This window comes from Mauremys mutica, chromosome 8, assembly GCF_020497125.1.
Source record: "Mauremys mutica isolate MM-2020 ecotype Southern chromosome 8, ASM2049712v1, whole genome shotgun sequence".
Taxonomy (NCBI): domain Eukaryota; kingdom Metazoa; phylum Chordata; order Testudines; family Geoemydidae; genus Mauremys; species Mauremys mutica.
The window spans coordinates 46,407,798-46,423,984 of record NC_059079.1 but is presented as its reverse complement, the minus strand read 5'-3'; the positions used below and the strand labels follow the sequence as shown (position 1 = coordinate 46,423,984).

The 16,187-nt window shown below is 36.5% G+C and overlaps 1 protein-coding gene across 6 annotated transcripts in view; it reads left to right on the top strand.

The window, feature by feature from the left end:
* LOC123375381 (beta-1,3-galactosyltransferase 2-like) overlaps positions 1-16,187 on the top strand; it is a 185,447-nt gene extending 169,260 nt beyond the window's left edge. For 5 of the 6 annotated variants that reach the window (XM_045026207.1, XM_045026203.1, XM_045026205.1 and 2 more), the window contains one exon: positions 14,356-16,187. In XM_045026207.1, the coding sequence (XP_044882142.1) occupies positions 14,627-15,787 (1,161 nt within the window). In that variant the 5' untranslated portion in view covers positions 14,356-14,626 and the 3' untranslated portion in view covers positions 15,788-16,187. Of the gene's footprint in view, positions 1-12,084; positions 12,199-14,355 lie in introns of those variants that run through there. The other variant, XM_045026208.1, reaches the window with a different exon arrangement.

The following is a 16,187-nucleotide window of genomic DNA, read 5'->3' as shown; positions in this document are numbered from 1 at the left end:
CTAAATTGCTGTGTGGTGTTACTGCTGATCAGGTGCCACATCTCACCCCAGACCTGGCAGCATTTCATAGGTGAGCAAAGTGTCTTAACTCAGCTGAAGATGATAATCCAATAGTCTGGAGCAATTCCAATGCTGGTCCCAGAATTGGTACTAGTGTAATACCAGCAGACCCCAGTAGCCTGCGGGCAGGAGTGAACCTGGGGCCTCTGAAGCTTAGTACATAAGCCTCTACTGCATGAGCTGAAAGCCAACTGGCTGTAGAGCAGACTCATTTTCTCTCTCTCTTCAAGTGGTCTCGGTGCTACTAGATGGGACAGAACACCACACCCAGGAGGTGTGTGTGTTACACTGGCACTCATAGATGGTGGTCCCGATGAATTGCATGATGGAGGACATCATTTCAGGTTATGCATGGACACCTCCAGCTGCCGAATCACAATGCCTTTCAAATTTGTCTTGGCCACCCCTCAGTCACACCAGAACAGATGTTCAATTCAGCCTGCAGGTACCAACATGCACTGTGCACAGAGTGCTTGGATCCAAGGAGCAGCACAGACCTGTACCCAGTTTCCATGCACCACATATCTAGGTGTCTGCAGGCCACATTGGGCTCCACATATGTTAGTTCTTGTCCCCTGAGCAGTAGAATGTACAAGATAGGATGGTGCACACTACAATGAGCTCTTGCTAGACCAGGCACGAGGGTGGCTGGATTCTCCTTAACTGAGCCATTGACTCACTTTAAAACTGGTCAAGTTGCTGCTCGCCTCAGCAAGATGAGGGACTGTGGTGCACTGAGGCACCCCATCTAAAGTAGCTTCATCCACATGAAACACCTTGAAGTACATTGCTGGTCTGGCCAAAAAACCTCCTGCTTCCAAAATGGGAAACAGAAAAACACTGCATGAGGGAGGGAATGACTGACATCTGCAACGAACAGATATAGGTACAGTGGGAGAAACTATAAAGCGAGACAGTACTGAAGTAGTTAGGGCTTGGACTGAAGAGAAACTTGTGTGTGTGGCGGGGAAGAGGGACAGTTCCTCTTGTTAAAAGGTACAGTCCCCAAAATATCTATGCTACCTGCTCGCTATTGCAGTCCTGCTGTACATGGGAAAGGTTAAAGCTGCAGTCACTTTAAAAAGTGAGGAAGAAACCTGCTCCCCACAATAAACTTCTTTTCCCTCCACTCCTTGGGAGATATTTTGTTGGAATAGTCTGTCCAAATTGAACTGCTTTTTGAAATCAGGTCACTTTCACTAGACTTTCATTTCATAGAAATCTTAGTTGGGGGTGGGGAAGAGAGAAATCCTAGCAATATTGAAACATCCCATTTTGACATTTTTGTAATGAAAGATTTTGATTTTCATTTTTTAAAAATGTATTGTATTATATTATATATTATAATATAATACAAAATTTAAGCAGTCTAAATAGAAGCAAAACATTTTGATCAGTCGGAAACACTTTTTTTTTCCAGAATTTCCCTTCATGGAGAGGTTATAACATGTTTGCTTTCATGCCTATTCAGAGCAAAGCCAAATTGTGACACTTCAAAATCCTTCACAAAATGGAACTTCCATCCTTTGTATAGCTTTAGGCTTGAGTCAATTCCTATTTCTCCCAAACACATTCCTAGCATTCACGCTGTATTGAGTGCTAGAGATAAATACAAAGCAGAGCTGTGGATCTGAACTATGAAGAAATGTGAATTCAGATCTAGATTTAACTTGACAGGTGTCCTCTTCTTATCTAACAAGTTTATGCAGACTAGGTGTCGATTTTTTCCAATCAGCTACAAGTTCCTATGTCTATAGTATAGCTCAAAAGCTAATAATGGAGTAGTTGCCCACACGTGCAGTGTGGAGAAAAGAATGACTTTCATGAACTTTTAAGAATCTAATTTTAATGTAATCAATCAGAATTTGAATTACTGAACAGATTTGTGTGTGTGATTTTTGGCTGGTTGAGTCGTGACTTTACCTAGAAATTGGATATATTTGTTTTCCATATTTTGTAATGTAATTTCATGACTATAGTGTGTTTTGTGTTTTAAAAGCTTTAAATAAAAAAGTTAAACTTTTTGGTTATATGATTTAATGCCATATAATTTCATTCATTATATGTATTTGCAATTCATGCTGAGTTTTTTCACTACATTAGTCACAAATTATCATTTTTGTTTAATATTTGTGTGACCTACATACTATAACTAACTGACATTGCATGACCTGCCAATTTTACAACTGACTACACAATTAAAAATCAACTTCTGATGAATATTCAAGCTTAACCTTTATTTTTCATAAGTATTTATGCTAGTAAAGATCAAGTAATGTAAGGTCTATGTAAAGCAAACGTCAAAGGGTCACATATATAATAAAATCAAAATTCTGTATTTGAATTTGCGGAATGTTTTTCTGCTAGTATCTCAGCTCTACTCAAATATTACAGTATCTTCCATTACCCCTTTATTTAGCCATTTTAGTTGTGGGATAGTCAAAGGAACATAAAAGGAAATTCAATTAACTTGTCTGGCTTCTAGATCTCACTTCTGATAACAGCTTGTGTCATAAACAGATAGTTAAGGGTTAAGGGCTCTTTTTACCTGTAAAGGGTTAACATGTAGTACCTGGTGACCACCTGACCAGAGGACCAATCAGAGACAAGATAATTTCAAATCTCTGTGGAGGGAAGCTTTTGTCTGTGTTTTCTTTGTTTGTCTAGAGTACTCTTTTGAATCTAAAAGAGACCAGTCATGTCTCCAAGTTCTCCTGGAGTAGTTTCTACTAATTAATAGTGAGTATTAATTAGAAAGGCGAATTAGTCTTATGATTTGATTTCTATATTTGCAATTGTGTGTTTGCTAAAGGAAATGCTTTATTCCTGTTTGCTGATATTGCTTTTACTGAGAAAAGGGGGAGAGGGGATTCTCTCCAGAGATTGATAAGGTTATACCCTATGAGTGTCCAGCTTGGGCTCATAGAGATTCTGTATTTTCTTTTTGTTCTCTTAATAAATTCTTTTCTTTTCTTTGGACTTGGTTAATTCCTTCTTCTGTGGAAATTCAGGGGAAGGTGAGGGGGGAAGAGACAGTTTCTCCTGGGTTTGATTCAAGCCGTTTGAATCAGGTATCTCTCTCCTAGGAAAAGGGAGTGGGGAGGAAGCAGGGGGAATGGTTTGTTTCTCCTGGGTGTAAGAACTCCATGGATTTGGGGCTCTTGGAATCCCCTAGGATTTTGGGGAAGGACTGTGTCTCAATTCACATTTCCTAATTGAGTGGTGGCAGCTTACTAGATCTAAACTAGGATTTTAGTTTAGAGGGAAACCAAGTCAGGTCCCCACATTGGAGCCCAACAGTTCCAAGTGGGGGTGAGACCTTTGACATGGTGGCATGCGGGTCCTCACCTTGAAACCCCCCAGTTTCAAGTGAGGGTAGACCCATGACAGCTTGCCTTAGAGATGGACAGAAATTGTTCTCCTCAATTTTGAAATCTGGTTGACAGCTCTTCAGTATGGTATGTGTCCTACAGCTGATCTTTCCCACTACATATTTAATATTCCGTCATCTGCTGTATTACACTGTAATTCTACACTCTGATCCCCAACTGATTGGACTCAATGGGACTCAATGGGACCAGGAGCATGTCCTTGCCCAGTTTCCAGAAAAAACAACAACAAAACTCCTACAATTGTATATTACAGCCCTAATACAAATAAATAGTAAGCACTTTCTTAACTACAAGTATGTGAATATTCCCATTGAAGTTAAACATGAATTTAAGTACCCTACTGGATCTTGGGCTAAATTCTGTTCTAATTTCACTGATTGTTACGTTGAGATCACAGTGAAAGCAATCTTAAATTTCCCAGTTTGGATTAAAAAAAAAAAATTTTGCAGTGTGAAAAATTCTAAATTCCATAGAAGAAAAACTCTACAATTTTTAGTACCAACCATAGCAGAACAGAGATAAAGTTAAGGAAGTACACTATCCTCAGATAAGCAAGATTCAACTAAACTTTAACCTCTCTCTTATTTCAGGCATTGAACAAACAAGAAAACAAAGCATTATCAAAATTAAATAGAATTTTCTTTATCTTGTAGGTCCCACCCACTCATGGAAAAAAAATCAACCTTGATAAATAAACACTCCCATATTTCCTTGTCAGTTTGTATGATCATTGAGTTTAAATCCTGAGTCAGAAGAGTAAACCTGCATGCACTCTAAATCGGCTTAAGCTACGGTGTGAATCTACATAAGTAAGAAAGTTTCTTGTTTTCAAAATGAATTTTAGTAGTGTTCTTTCTGTGAAAGATTTTAATAGAAAAGACAGAGCTGGTGCTGAGTCTATCTGTAAGAGTATTTTAAGAGTCAAAAGTGCAATGTGTAAAGTACAATGAACATTTGCAAATATGAATACAGCCTTGGTCAGTAACATGAATGCTGTACCCAATCGTATAATTATTTATCAAACTGTGAAATATGAATGTCCTAAGCTGCTTTAAGGAATATGTTCTAGGAATTTGCTGTCATCTCTTCAATGGGCCCAGGCTTTCATCCAAAAAAGTTACAGTGGTATAAAAACAAGGTAAGCAAAAGACAATTATACTAATCAGGTTCAGCATGCTCAGGAAATGCACAAAGAAAAAAATGTCAATTGTCAACTCACATAACTAAAGCAAATTACTAATAGAAAAACTGCTCTCATATTTTGAAGTGATAATTTATATATACATAAGCAGTGTAACATGCAGTTTGCTATATGGCTTTGCTGTTACCCTAATATATTTGCATGTAAAAATGGGCAAATAGTGATGAAAATTATTTGTGAACTATTTCACACACTAAGTACCAAGTTTTGATTCGCCATGTTTGTGAGCCCTTCATTCATTTTGCTTTTGGACATTCATATGAATTCTTTGTAGAAATATCCACAAACAGAAATAATTTAATCTGAAATGTATTTACTGAGTACTTTTGTTTTGGTAGAGAAACACAAATTCAGTCATAAATTGCACAGTGCTAGTAAGAAATAAGCAAACATGCATAAAAACAAACAAAGAAAAATAAAACACTTTGAACAAACCAATAGGCTGAAATTCTTCAAACTGGTGGAAATTACTGGGAAAAAAATCCTTTTAATACGGTATCAGAGTTGTTCAGGTTTTTTTCCTTGAAAATTTTCTAATTAAAAAATGGCCAACTTTTGCCAAACTGTTTTGTAATAAATATTTCATCTAGATTTCTTTGCATGCTATTTTCCCTCATACAGTGACCTTTTCTGATCGCATAAGAATATAGTATTTGCGTGGATCAGAAGTTGGGTGGGAAATCTTTTGGGAGGGCAGAAGATATGAAGCTTCTAATTCCAAAATGCCCTTAGTTTAGGTGATACTTTTGTATTTTATACTTTAATATCAAACTATAGTAAGATGTTGCTTTTTTGTTGTTGCTTTTGTTTGTTTTTAATTGTTCTTTCATTTGGTGACTTTGTAGTACAACATACCATGGTCAGATTTGTTGCCTTCTACAATATTAGTGAAACATTTGTAAATACTGGGCCGGGGGCGGAATCTTTCCTCATTTGCTTCCATCACATTGTTAATTCTGTTTGGGTATAATACCTCTCCCCTCAAACTGGTTTTGTTTTGTCTGTTTAGATTACAAGTTCCTCAGGGCAGGGCAGGGATTGTTTGTAGAACTGGCCTGAAAATGGAAAGTATGTCCTGCGGAAAATGTTCAGGGGATGGGGTGGGAAATTGCCCTGCTTCAGAATGAAAAGTAAAAACCTCTTTTTTTTTTTTTTTTTGGCCAATCAGAAACATTCTTTTTCAGGAGAACCAAAGTGGAATTTTTCAGCATGTCAGGTGTCCTCTTGCAAGTTTTGTTATCAATTTCACTTTTTGGGCGCAGCCAGGAAGCCATCACTTCATTTTTTCTGACAAAAAATGAAACATTTTCAGAAAATTTGAAATTTTCCCTCTGAAAATTTCATTTTTTTCAAAAAAGGCATTTTATATCAAATTCATATAGAGAAATTTTCCTACCAGCTCTGTGTGCTACTCTGTGCATATATGTTGTCCAACAGAATGGATCTGTTTAGACAAGATGATGCAATATTTTCATCAGGCTACTTTAATGTGTAATAAAGTGGAGGAAGCTATGACGTAAATGAAGCATTGGAAGAAATAGGAAAACAAAAGAATGAAGAGTGGCATATTAATGTAAAAAATTATTGAAAATGAAACTATCCAGTAAAGCATAAACGTTATCTTGCAAAGCTATTACACTAAAAAAATGTTTTCAGTACTATCTGTATGATCATTACCTTGTTTATTATCCTTGGTTATATTTTCTTCTTGCAGTTGCTATCTACACGGTCATACAACACCTAATGCTAAAGATCCTGCTTCTGGTAGCAATGATCCCCTATATAAATTACATATGGAGACACACTACGAATGAAATCTTCCTAATTTTTAGTTATATTTATCTTCTTTTGTGTTAAAATCCTTTTGTGTTAAAATCCAGTGATTCCTTTCAGTTCACTTCCAAATACCCAGTCATAGAACATTCAGATTAATACATTTACTTGCTGACTGAATGATTTTAAGTACACGTTTCAACACAGTGTACATATGATTAATCTAAAGAAAACATCATATATGTTTACTGTTCAGAAACTGTTATTTTCCCCTTAATTTGCTAAGTAAAGTGCAAAACAGAGACAAGAGACATCATTTCCCATCACCACCCCCAAAAAACAACAAAAAAACTCCAATGAAATAAAACACTAAAATATAACATACTAACAATCTACATAATTGGGAACCTTTAATTACTTATCTGTTCCCAGTGAGGACTTTTAGGAACATGGTGAGTGACAAAAGCAAAGCTCAAGAAGTTTTGATAACTGCTTGAACCCTTGGAATTGTAGCCCTGGAACAGTGTCACCGCTTATTGCTGTTTTCCACACAAGGTCTGAAAGTCGTCTCGATATCTGACCACTCTCATGCTGCCTGAGTCCTTCTGCCTTTTGTGTCACAGCCATTTCTTTTTCATTTGCCACCAGCAGTGATGGGTTAACTTCACAACAGAATATTGGGAGGAGCAGATGAAGATTCAAAGCTTCGGGTCAGATTTCAGCTGAAGTCTTCACTTTTGGAGGCTCCCTCATGATGCATCACATTCTCGTTACTTGTCCCATCTTCCTATAATTTTGTATCACTCTGGTTAGCAGTTCTTGTTAGGTGAAGTACTGCTATAGTCAATAAAGCAATTTTTTTTTTGGTTCTGTAACTGGGTGAGAACTGAAATATACGTGATATGAGAGCTTTTTAAAATGTTGTGCCAGCATTCACAACTTTAAACTGTCACCTTAGAATCCCCTCTTAAACTTGTGCTCATAATAATATTTTACCTAGACATTCTGCATCTGTTCAATTACCTCTGAATCAGCTTCTATTGTAAAACATAAATCAGATGGCTAAGTGCAACTTGGGATGAATGCATTATGGACACAGAGCCGTTCCCTCATCCCTCCAACAGTCAGTTCTATTTATGCTGGGCACGCCTGTGGCTTACGGGCAGTGCTCCTGGGACAATGTATTTTTCAAACATAAGCTGCCTTAAAATATTTCCAGTCTTGTTCACCGGGTGGACATACTCGTTTTTTATATTCCAAACAAAAATCCCTTGAAATCTGTCAAACCTGCAATGCTCAGAAGGGCTTGATGTTTGAAATAACACTTGTATGAAAAATATCAGTGATTCTGTGAATTCATAACCATTTCTCTACTATGGCATCCTTGCTTGTATAGCAAAACCTATGAAGTTCAATTCTATAGCCAGGTCAATAATGAAACTATAACTTTCCATGCTGATATTTATTAATAATCCCATACTTACACTATTTATCAATTGATCACAGGTTCTTTCCCAAAGTGAGCTACCCAGAAGTTTCTCCTATGGAACACTTCTCTTTCATTATGAGTTTGGCGTGATTTGTGAATGAAATATATATATTCAATTATATCTGTACATAAAAGCCATCTGTACATAAAAGCCACTGATTATAATAATAGCACAGCACCGAAAAATAAATTCAGCTAGATCTTTAAGCTAATAAGGTGGTATCACATATTTACAGCACCGAGAAGGAAAAAACAGAAGAATACTAAATTAAGGAACATCTCAGAAGGCCATGGATCCATTTGACACCAATTCAGGAACCCAAGAGCATCCAAAAAAAAAATAGGAAGCTGGGTTGGGGATTTTATGTCCCATGTTTATGTAACATATCAGATACCCAACCATATTTTGCCAGTGATCATAACAAGATTAATACCTGCCTATTACCCAGAGGTGGCATTCCACGGCTCCATGATGATGCCTATAATTATTAATTATTCATAATCTGTCACATTGTAATAATTCCTATATGTGATTGTAGTCTAACTGCCTAATTACTGTCTGGTAACCAGATTGCTAACCCCCCCTGCCCTGCTCCCCAACACCCTTTTTTGCAGAATTTTGATGTCACTACTGTGTCTTAGGATGAGAATGCAGAATTTAACTTGGGGGCTAATCTTTTTGGGCCTGCAATTCTTTTAGCCAGTGTAATGCTTTGGGGATTTTTCATTTGGATCATAAATGCTTCTGTAAATGTGAGCACCAGTGTAGTTTATGCACATAAACAACCTTCCGAGAGGAGTGTGTGAAATTATTTGGTATAAAAAATAGAAAGACTGGTGGCCAGTGAGACTAACTTGATTTTTCAAAAATTAGGAAATTGGGTTGTCAGATAGAAACAAATTAGATGTTTGTACACTGATGTGAGGATCCTAAACAGCAAAATGGAAGAACTAGAACTACTGGTGAAGAAAGATGATATAGGGATAACCAAACCTTAGTGGAATAGCAATTGTGACTGAAACACAGATGCTCTTCAGGAGACAGAGGAATAAAAATAAAGCTGGTGGGTAGAGTTTTATATCAATAATGCAGTAGACTATAAAGAAATAAATGATGCAATGGATAAAACAGAGCTGGTTTCGGTCAAAATCATTTTGGAGAAGGATTGTAAAAGAGGTTCTATCTGGCTAGTGTTAGGGATCCACTAGTGGACAGAGATTTCATTAATATTATTAGAGAAAGAATTGCTACTGGAAATTGCCATTATGGGAGACTTTAACTTCCGACATATAGACTAGAGAAAAAATGTTGTTAATGGTGGTAGGACTTAGACTTTTCTGGGTGTGATAGCAGACATATTTCTTCACCAAATAATCGCTGAACCAACAAAAGGTGATGCTGTTTTACACTTAGTTTTGGTAAGTAGTGAGGACATTTCAGAAGAGCTGGTTATAGAAAATAATCTTGGACAGAGTTATCAGGAGGTGATTCAGTTTAAATGAAATGGAAGGATAATCAAAAACAGGTCAGTTATTAAGGATTTCAATTTCCAAAGGGTAGACTTTGTGAAATTAAGGGAACTAGATAGATTCATTGATTCCAAGGCCAGGAAGGACCACTGTGATCATCTAGTCTAACCTCCTGTATAGCATAGGCTATAGAATTTCCCCAGAATAATTCCTTTTGAACTACAGCATATATTTTAAAAAAATCCAATCTTGTTTTTTTTAAAATTGCCTGTGATGGAGAATACACACAGAATCCATCACCCTTGGTAAAGTCTTTCAATGGTTAATTACATTCACATAAAAAATGTACATCTTTTTTCCAGTCTGAATTTGCTAGCATCAACTTCCAGCCATTGAATGGTGTTTTCCCTTACTTTGCTAGACTGAACTGCCCATTATCAAATATGTGTTTGCCATGTGGGTACCTATAGACTGTGATCAAGTCATCTCTTAAACTTCTCTTTGTTAAACTTAACAAATTGAGCTTCCTGAGTCTGTCAGGATAGGGCATGGCCTTTAATCATTCTTTTGGCTCTTCTTTGAATGTACTTCAAGTTGTCAATATCTTTCCTGAATTGTGGAAGTCAGTGAAGTCAATTGGACTGAAGAGCTCAGGGATTTGAATGTGGAGGAAGTTTGGAATTTGTTTAAATCAAAGGTTCAAAAACTATCTGGAATTTGTGTCCAAAGAAATGGGAAGCCTTGGAGGGAAGCGGTGCAGACCTAACTGGATGAATAACCACTTCAAAAAATATATTAGAAATAAGCAGAGAGCCTACAAGGAATGGAAAGAGGCATTGATCAATGAAGAAAACTACATCTTGGCAGTCAGAAAGTGTAGGAATAAGCGAGATTTGCCAAAAGACAAGCAGAGTTACACACTCCATAGGAAATTAAAACAAATAATAAAAGGATTTTTAGCCATATAAGTAAGACAAGAACAAGAAAAGAAGCAGGGCTGCTATGCAGGAAGAATAGCAAAGAGATTAATGATAAACTATCTATGGCCCAAAAACTAAATTAATATTATTTCTCAGTTTTCAATAAGGATGATAGTGCAAAACTTGGGAGCAAAGGCAAGATGGCTAATGGGAATGATTGTATAGACATGTAAAAGCAGCAAAGAGTCCTGTGGCACCTTATAGACTAACAGATGTTTTGGAGCATGAGCTTTCGTGGGTGAATACCCACTTTGACGGATGCATGTATAGACATGGAAATTACCACATCCCAGGTGGAAGCAAAACTCATAGAGTTTAATATGCTCAAATCAAGAGAGCTCTGTCCCAGAATATCAAAAGATCTGGCAAATGAGATTGCAAATCCGGTAGTGAAGGTTTTTAATCTACAAGTTGGGGGTGGTACCATATGATCCCCTTCCCATATTCAGCACTGAGAAAAATGTCCCAGTGCATATTACAAATGCATTTTACTACTTGCCCAAAATCACACAGCAGGTCAGGGCCAGAGCCAGGAATCGAGTCTAGGTGTCCTAATTCCCACTCCAGTGGCCTATCAGCTGACCCATGCTGCCTTGTTTCATGGTTCATCTTGTGTATTTAACTAGATGAGACCATCCCATACATCTACCCAATAATTTTCTGCCCTTCAAATTATTTATACAGTAATTTCCTTGGTAGTAAGCACCACTTATTTAAAATATTAAAGGACAGACAAGTGCAATTGTGTATCTATTTAGATGTGTAATTACCGTTTGTTATAAAGTATATTTGTTATAAAATAACCTTTAAAACCTTTCAAATCTGGGTACCTCAATTTAGGCTCCTAAATTCATATTTCGGTGTCTATATAAAAGTAGTCTGATGTTTCAAAGAGTACTGCTGCTGAAAATGAGAGGGTACATGGTTGAAAATTAGACCATTTGAATTGAAAGTCTTAAATATGGATTTTGGAGCCTAAGTTTAGCAGAGTTGTCAACTTTTGCAACTTTATCATGTTAAAATCTGACAATATCTGGTGTGTTCTTCTTCTTAAGTACCTCGGCCTTGGGATCATGGGAACACACCAGAATCTCAGCTTCCATTTTTAAAAAATGTGTTTGTTTATTATATTTAAGCAAGTTTCTTCTACCCCACATGGTTGTGGAAAAATGCAAACCCTGAAGGAGCAAAAGTCAGATGGCAAATAAAAAAGAACTCTACAAGTTTTTGGTTTTTTTTAATCTCATGACTGCTGGAAGCCTAACTCATGATTTTTGAATAAGAGCTTTTCAATATTGCTTCAGGCACATAGTCTTGGAAACATTGCTCTAAAATGTTATGTTGTTGTTGCTGTTGTTTTTATTCTAAAAGAGCTGCTAGGATTCCTTATTTGCTCAGAGGAAACAAGTTATCTTATTTAAAAAATCACCTGTAAGCAAATCTCAGACAAGCTGCTTTAAAATGAATAAATAAGATGGCAAAGCAGAAGCCTGGTAGTGTTTTTAGTAAGAAATCCAAAATGGTGAGAACTGTGTGGATTTTTATTCTGTACTTATTCTGTACTTTAGACAATAAGAAACAGGCATGATCCTAAAATTTTAATTTCTTCTGTATCATTGATGGCTGACCAGCTGCCAGTTTTTTGATCTTTATAAAATAAGATGGTATCTGATTTACATTTTAAAGTTTGTTTATTTATTTTCCCCAACTCTCCAGAAGGATGACTTTTGGCAGAACCTTCATTTAGTATCGCTATGCTTTTCTTTCTGATGCTCAGGGTTTTGCCAATGGAAAAAGAAGCATTTCATTTTCTTTTTTTTTTTTCTGAATAAGGTAAGGGGTGATAGAAAATCCATGGTTCCTCTTTGATGGCTTTCAGTGTGAAATGATTTGGTGTTGACAATTCCTAATGAATTATTGTTAAAGTAAATGGTTGGGAGCTGAAGCTGAAACTAGCCTAAACATTGGAACAATTTATCTAGGGACATGGAGGATTCTCTATCACTTAAAGTTATAAAATCAAGACTGGATATATTACTGGAAGATGCTTTAGCGCAAACAGAAATTATGGGCTTGATGCAGGGATTATTGGATAAGGTTCTATGGCCTGTTATGCCGGAGATCAGGCTAGGTGCTCATAATGGTCCCTTCTGGTCTTAAAATCTGTGAATGAAGTCATACCATAAAAAAAGCAACCATCAAAAATGTTAAACTTGATAGAGGTCTCAGCAGAGAGTTAGGATCAAATTATCCATCCTCCAGAAGGAGAGGCAGAATCCTCTCCTATGAGGGGAATAATAATAATAATAAATACTAACAATACAAAGTACATGCATTCTGAGCTAAAAGCAGGGGTAATCTGGTCTAATGCCACTGGGGTAGGATTTACCCCCTTACTTCATTCCGGATTATTCTGAGCCAGGCTTCCTGCTGATTGTGAAAGGAACTATACGCTAGACTGAGTTCTGCCACTCCTTCTGGCCGGTGCTGGGGGATCCCACTGTAGGGACCCAGTCTGTTTCCTTTACTGAACCTTTGCTGGCATCAGTGCTGACTTTCATTATGCATCTCCTCTCTGCATAGTCTGACTTTCTGTGAGGAGAACATACAGGCTGAGAACTAATTTATTTCAGCAAAATTGAACTCATGCAGCTCACAGATTTTCTGCCCTTTTAGTTTGTGAAAGGCAGTTCAATACAGGTAATATGCCTAGCTTTCTCCTCATGTCATACCCTTTGCTGTAATAGTTTTCTAGCGCACTGCAAACTGTGTATCTACAAAGCTTTTTGATTCTAGAGATATGTTTTTTGTATCCTTTGACCTTTACATACTACAGAATGGACACAGAATTACCCTCAAGCCTTAGAGGCTGTCCATCTGGAATTAAGGCATAGAGTGGAGAGAGGTGATAGAACCTACACTACCACTACCCATAATCTCCAGGGCCTGTGGATAGAGGACTTCTATCTGACTACCTAAGTCATTTACGTAGCTCTAGTCCTTTCAGTGTCTAGCACCTTTTATGAGCTCAAAATCCACATAAAAGCAGAACAGAGAGAGTAGCCAATTTTTCATTTTGGTGGCTTGAACCAAAAAAGAAGAGAGAATTCCCTTTGGGTCAATATAATACAAGATGCTTTATTTATTCATTTATTTTTACTTTCTTTCCAACTAAATGAAAAAGTTAAAAACAAGTTTCAGGTCAAAGGAAACATTTTTTTTCAACCCAAAACGAAATATTTCATTTCTGCTGTTTTTAACCTCCTTTTTATATATTTTTTTAAATAAAATTCAGTGAAATTCTGAAAAGAAAAAGCTTACTGAAAAGAAAAGTCAAAACATTTTGTTTCAGAAGTGCCTAAACAAACTGTTTCAATGTTTCCAGCTGGTTTTTTTTATTCATCCAAAATAATTAACCAAAGTAGACCTGACCCTTGTATAATCCAGTTTGTTTTGGTGAACAAATTATTCAAATGAAAAACTTCAACCAGCTTTACTTAAAAATACAATGACATCATAAAAGGAATATAAACACTTACAAATTATAACTAAAATTGAAGATACAGTCATGTAGTTTTCACCTGCAGGGTGGTGATGAGCTTGAGTACATATCAAATTGACCTATGATTGACATAGATAGATAAAACATCTATACGTCAAGATGTTTCTGTTATTACTGCAAATATGGTTCATTTCAGCATGTTTTGTAAATATACATATTTAAAATAGAATGTGCTCTATATTCTTCAATATTTCCTTGTTATGGGCTCTCTTCTCTCAGTATAAAAGAAAGTGTTAAAGGCACACTTTTAATGGAAAGACGTATAGGATATGGAAAACATTTGGAGTTATATTTTGGATATAACTGAAATTGCATTGCTGCTATATGTTTTTCATGTTATAAAAGTTGACCAGTTTTGTAAAGTTTGGTATAAATTGCACAGGGCAATAAGTGTTTTGTTTATAATTTTGTTTTTGTATTATCCTCAGAAAGAAAAGTTGGAAAATGAAGGTATCAGTAAAGTTCACACATGGAATACCAGTTCTTTTGACAAGAAAATGACCAATCTACAGTGTATAGTCTGAACGTAAATTAGGGGACATTTTTAATTAAAAGAACCCTGAAGAATCGATGATATAAAATGATTTGGTCATCTGAACTTGTCATGGAGGAAACCAATCAGCTGTGAACAAACACTCTTCTTCAGATGTCTGTGTGACCGAAAGCAGTTTGTTCCGTATCAATTTGAAAAACTCCAACATGACCCACTATAGAAGATATTTTCTCATTTCTTGGAGGTGCTCCTTGATGTGTATTTTCTTGATTGGCTCCATCTGTTTTATAGGGATATATTTGTTTTTCATTCCTAAGACTTTTAATTACCGGTACTTTGCTGTTTTAGCAAAAATCAAAGTTAAAGAAAACACTGATTTGAGTTCAATGAAAAGATCTGCATTTCCTGCCAAAGAATATGACAAACCTGTGACAGCAAAAAAAAACATTTCCTTCAGAAGCACTGTTTCTAGCTTCAAACAATTCTTACTAAATAGGAAGGTAGGGGGACTAACTGTAAATGCAGCACCATTTGCTAGTGAACTCAATTACATTCAGTCCTTTAGGTTTGTTATTAATGAAAGAGATATATGTAATGAAATAACTCCTTTTTTAATACTATTAATAGCAACAAAAGCTGATGAAAAGCAGCACAGGGAAGCCATCAGGAAAACCTGGGGAAACGAATCTGTGGTTCCAGGAATAAAGGTTGTTCGCTTATTTATGTTGGGTGCTAACAACAAAGAGCAAAATGAAGCCCTACTGAGGGAAAGCAATCAATATCATGACATCATTCAACAAGACTTTTTGGACACCTACAAGAACCTAACTCTTAAAACCATAATGGGCTTGAAGTGGGTTGCCACCTACTGTGGTGATGCAAATTTTGTCATGAAAACAGACAGTGATGTTTTTGTTAATACAGAATATTTAATCCAAAGGCTCCTAAAACCACTTATGCCTTCTTCACAGTATTATTTCACTGGCTACCTTATAAGAAATGGTCAGCCTCATCGAAATAATGAAAGCAAATGGTACGTGCCAAAGGAAGTCTACTCAGCTGAGCGGTACCCTAATTTTTGTTCAGGAACTGGGTATGTTTTATCAGGAGCCCTGGCTGCAAAAATTGTCAAGACATCTTTAAAAGTAAAGTATATATACTTGGAAGATATTTATGTAGCTCTTTGTCTTGAACAAGAGGGAATTAATATGGTACCCCCACCTGAAAACTATTTGTTTAATGTATATAAAGTCCCATTTTCTCCTTGTACATACAGCAGACTGATTACCTCCCATGGAATTAATCCAGATGAACAGATAACATACTGGGAAACATTGCAAAGTAACAAATATGTCTGTAGTAAATAAAGCAAATGTATGGCAGAGATTGTCTGGGATTACAATATTGGCTTCTACAGTATTTCAGCCTTATCATTGCTGAATAAAAACAATGAGGAGTCCGGTGGCACCTTAAAGATTAATAAATGTATTTGAGCATAAATTTTCATGGGTAAACCCCCCCACACACTTCTTCAGATACATGGAGTGAAAATTACAGATACAGGCATAAATATATTGGCACATGAAGAGAAGGGAGTTACCTTACATGTGGAGAACCAGTGTTGAGAAGGCAAATTCAGTCAGGGTGAATGTGGTCCACTCCCAATAACTGATGAGTAGGTGTCATTACCAAGAGAGGGAAAATTGCTTTTGTAGTGAGCCAGCCACCCCCAGTCCCTATTCAAGCCCAAATTGATGGTGTTAAGTT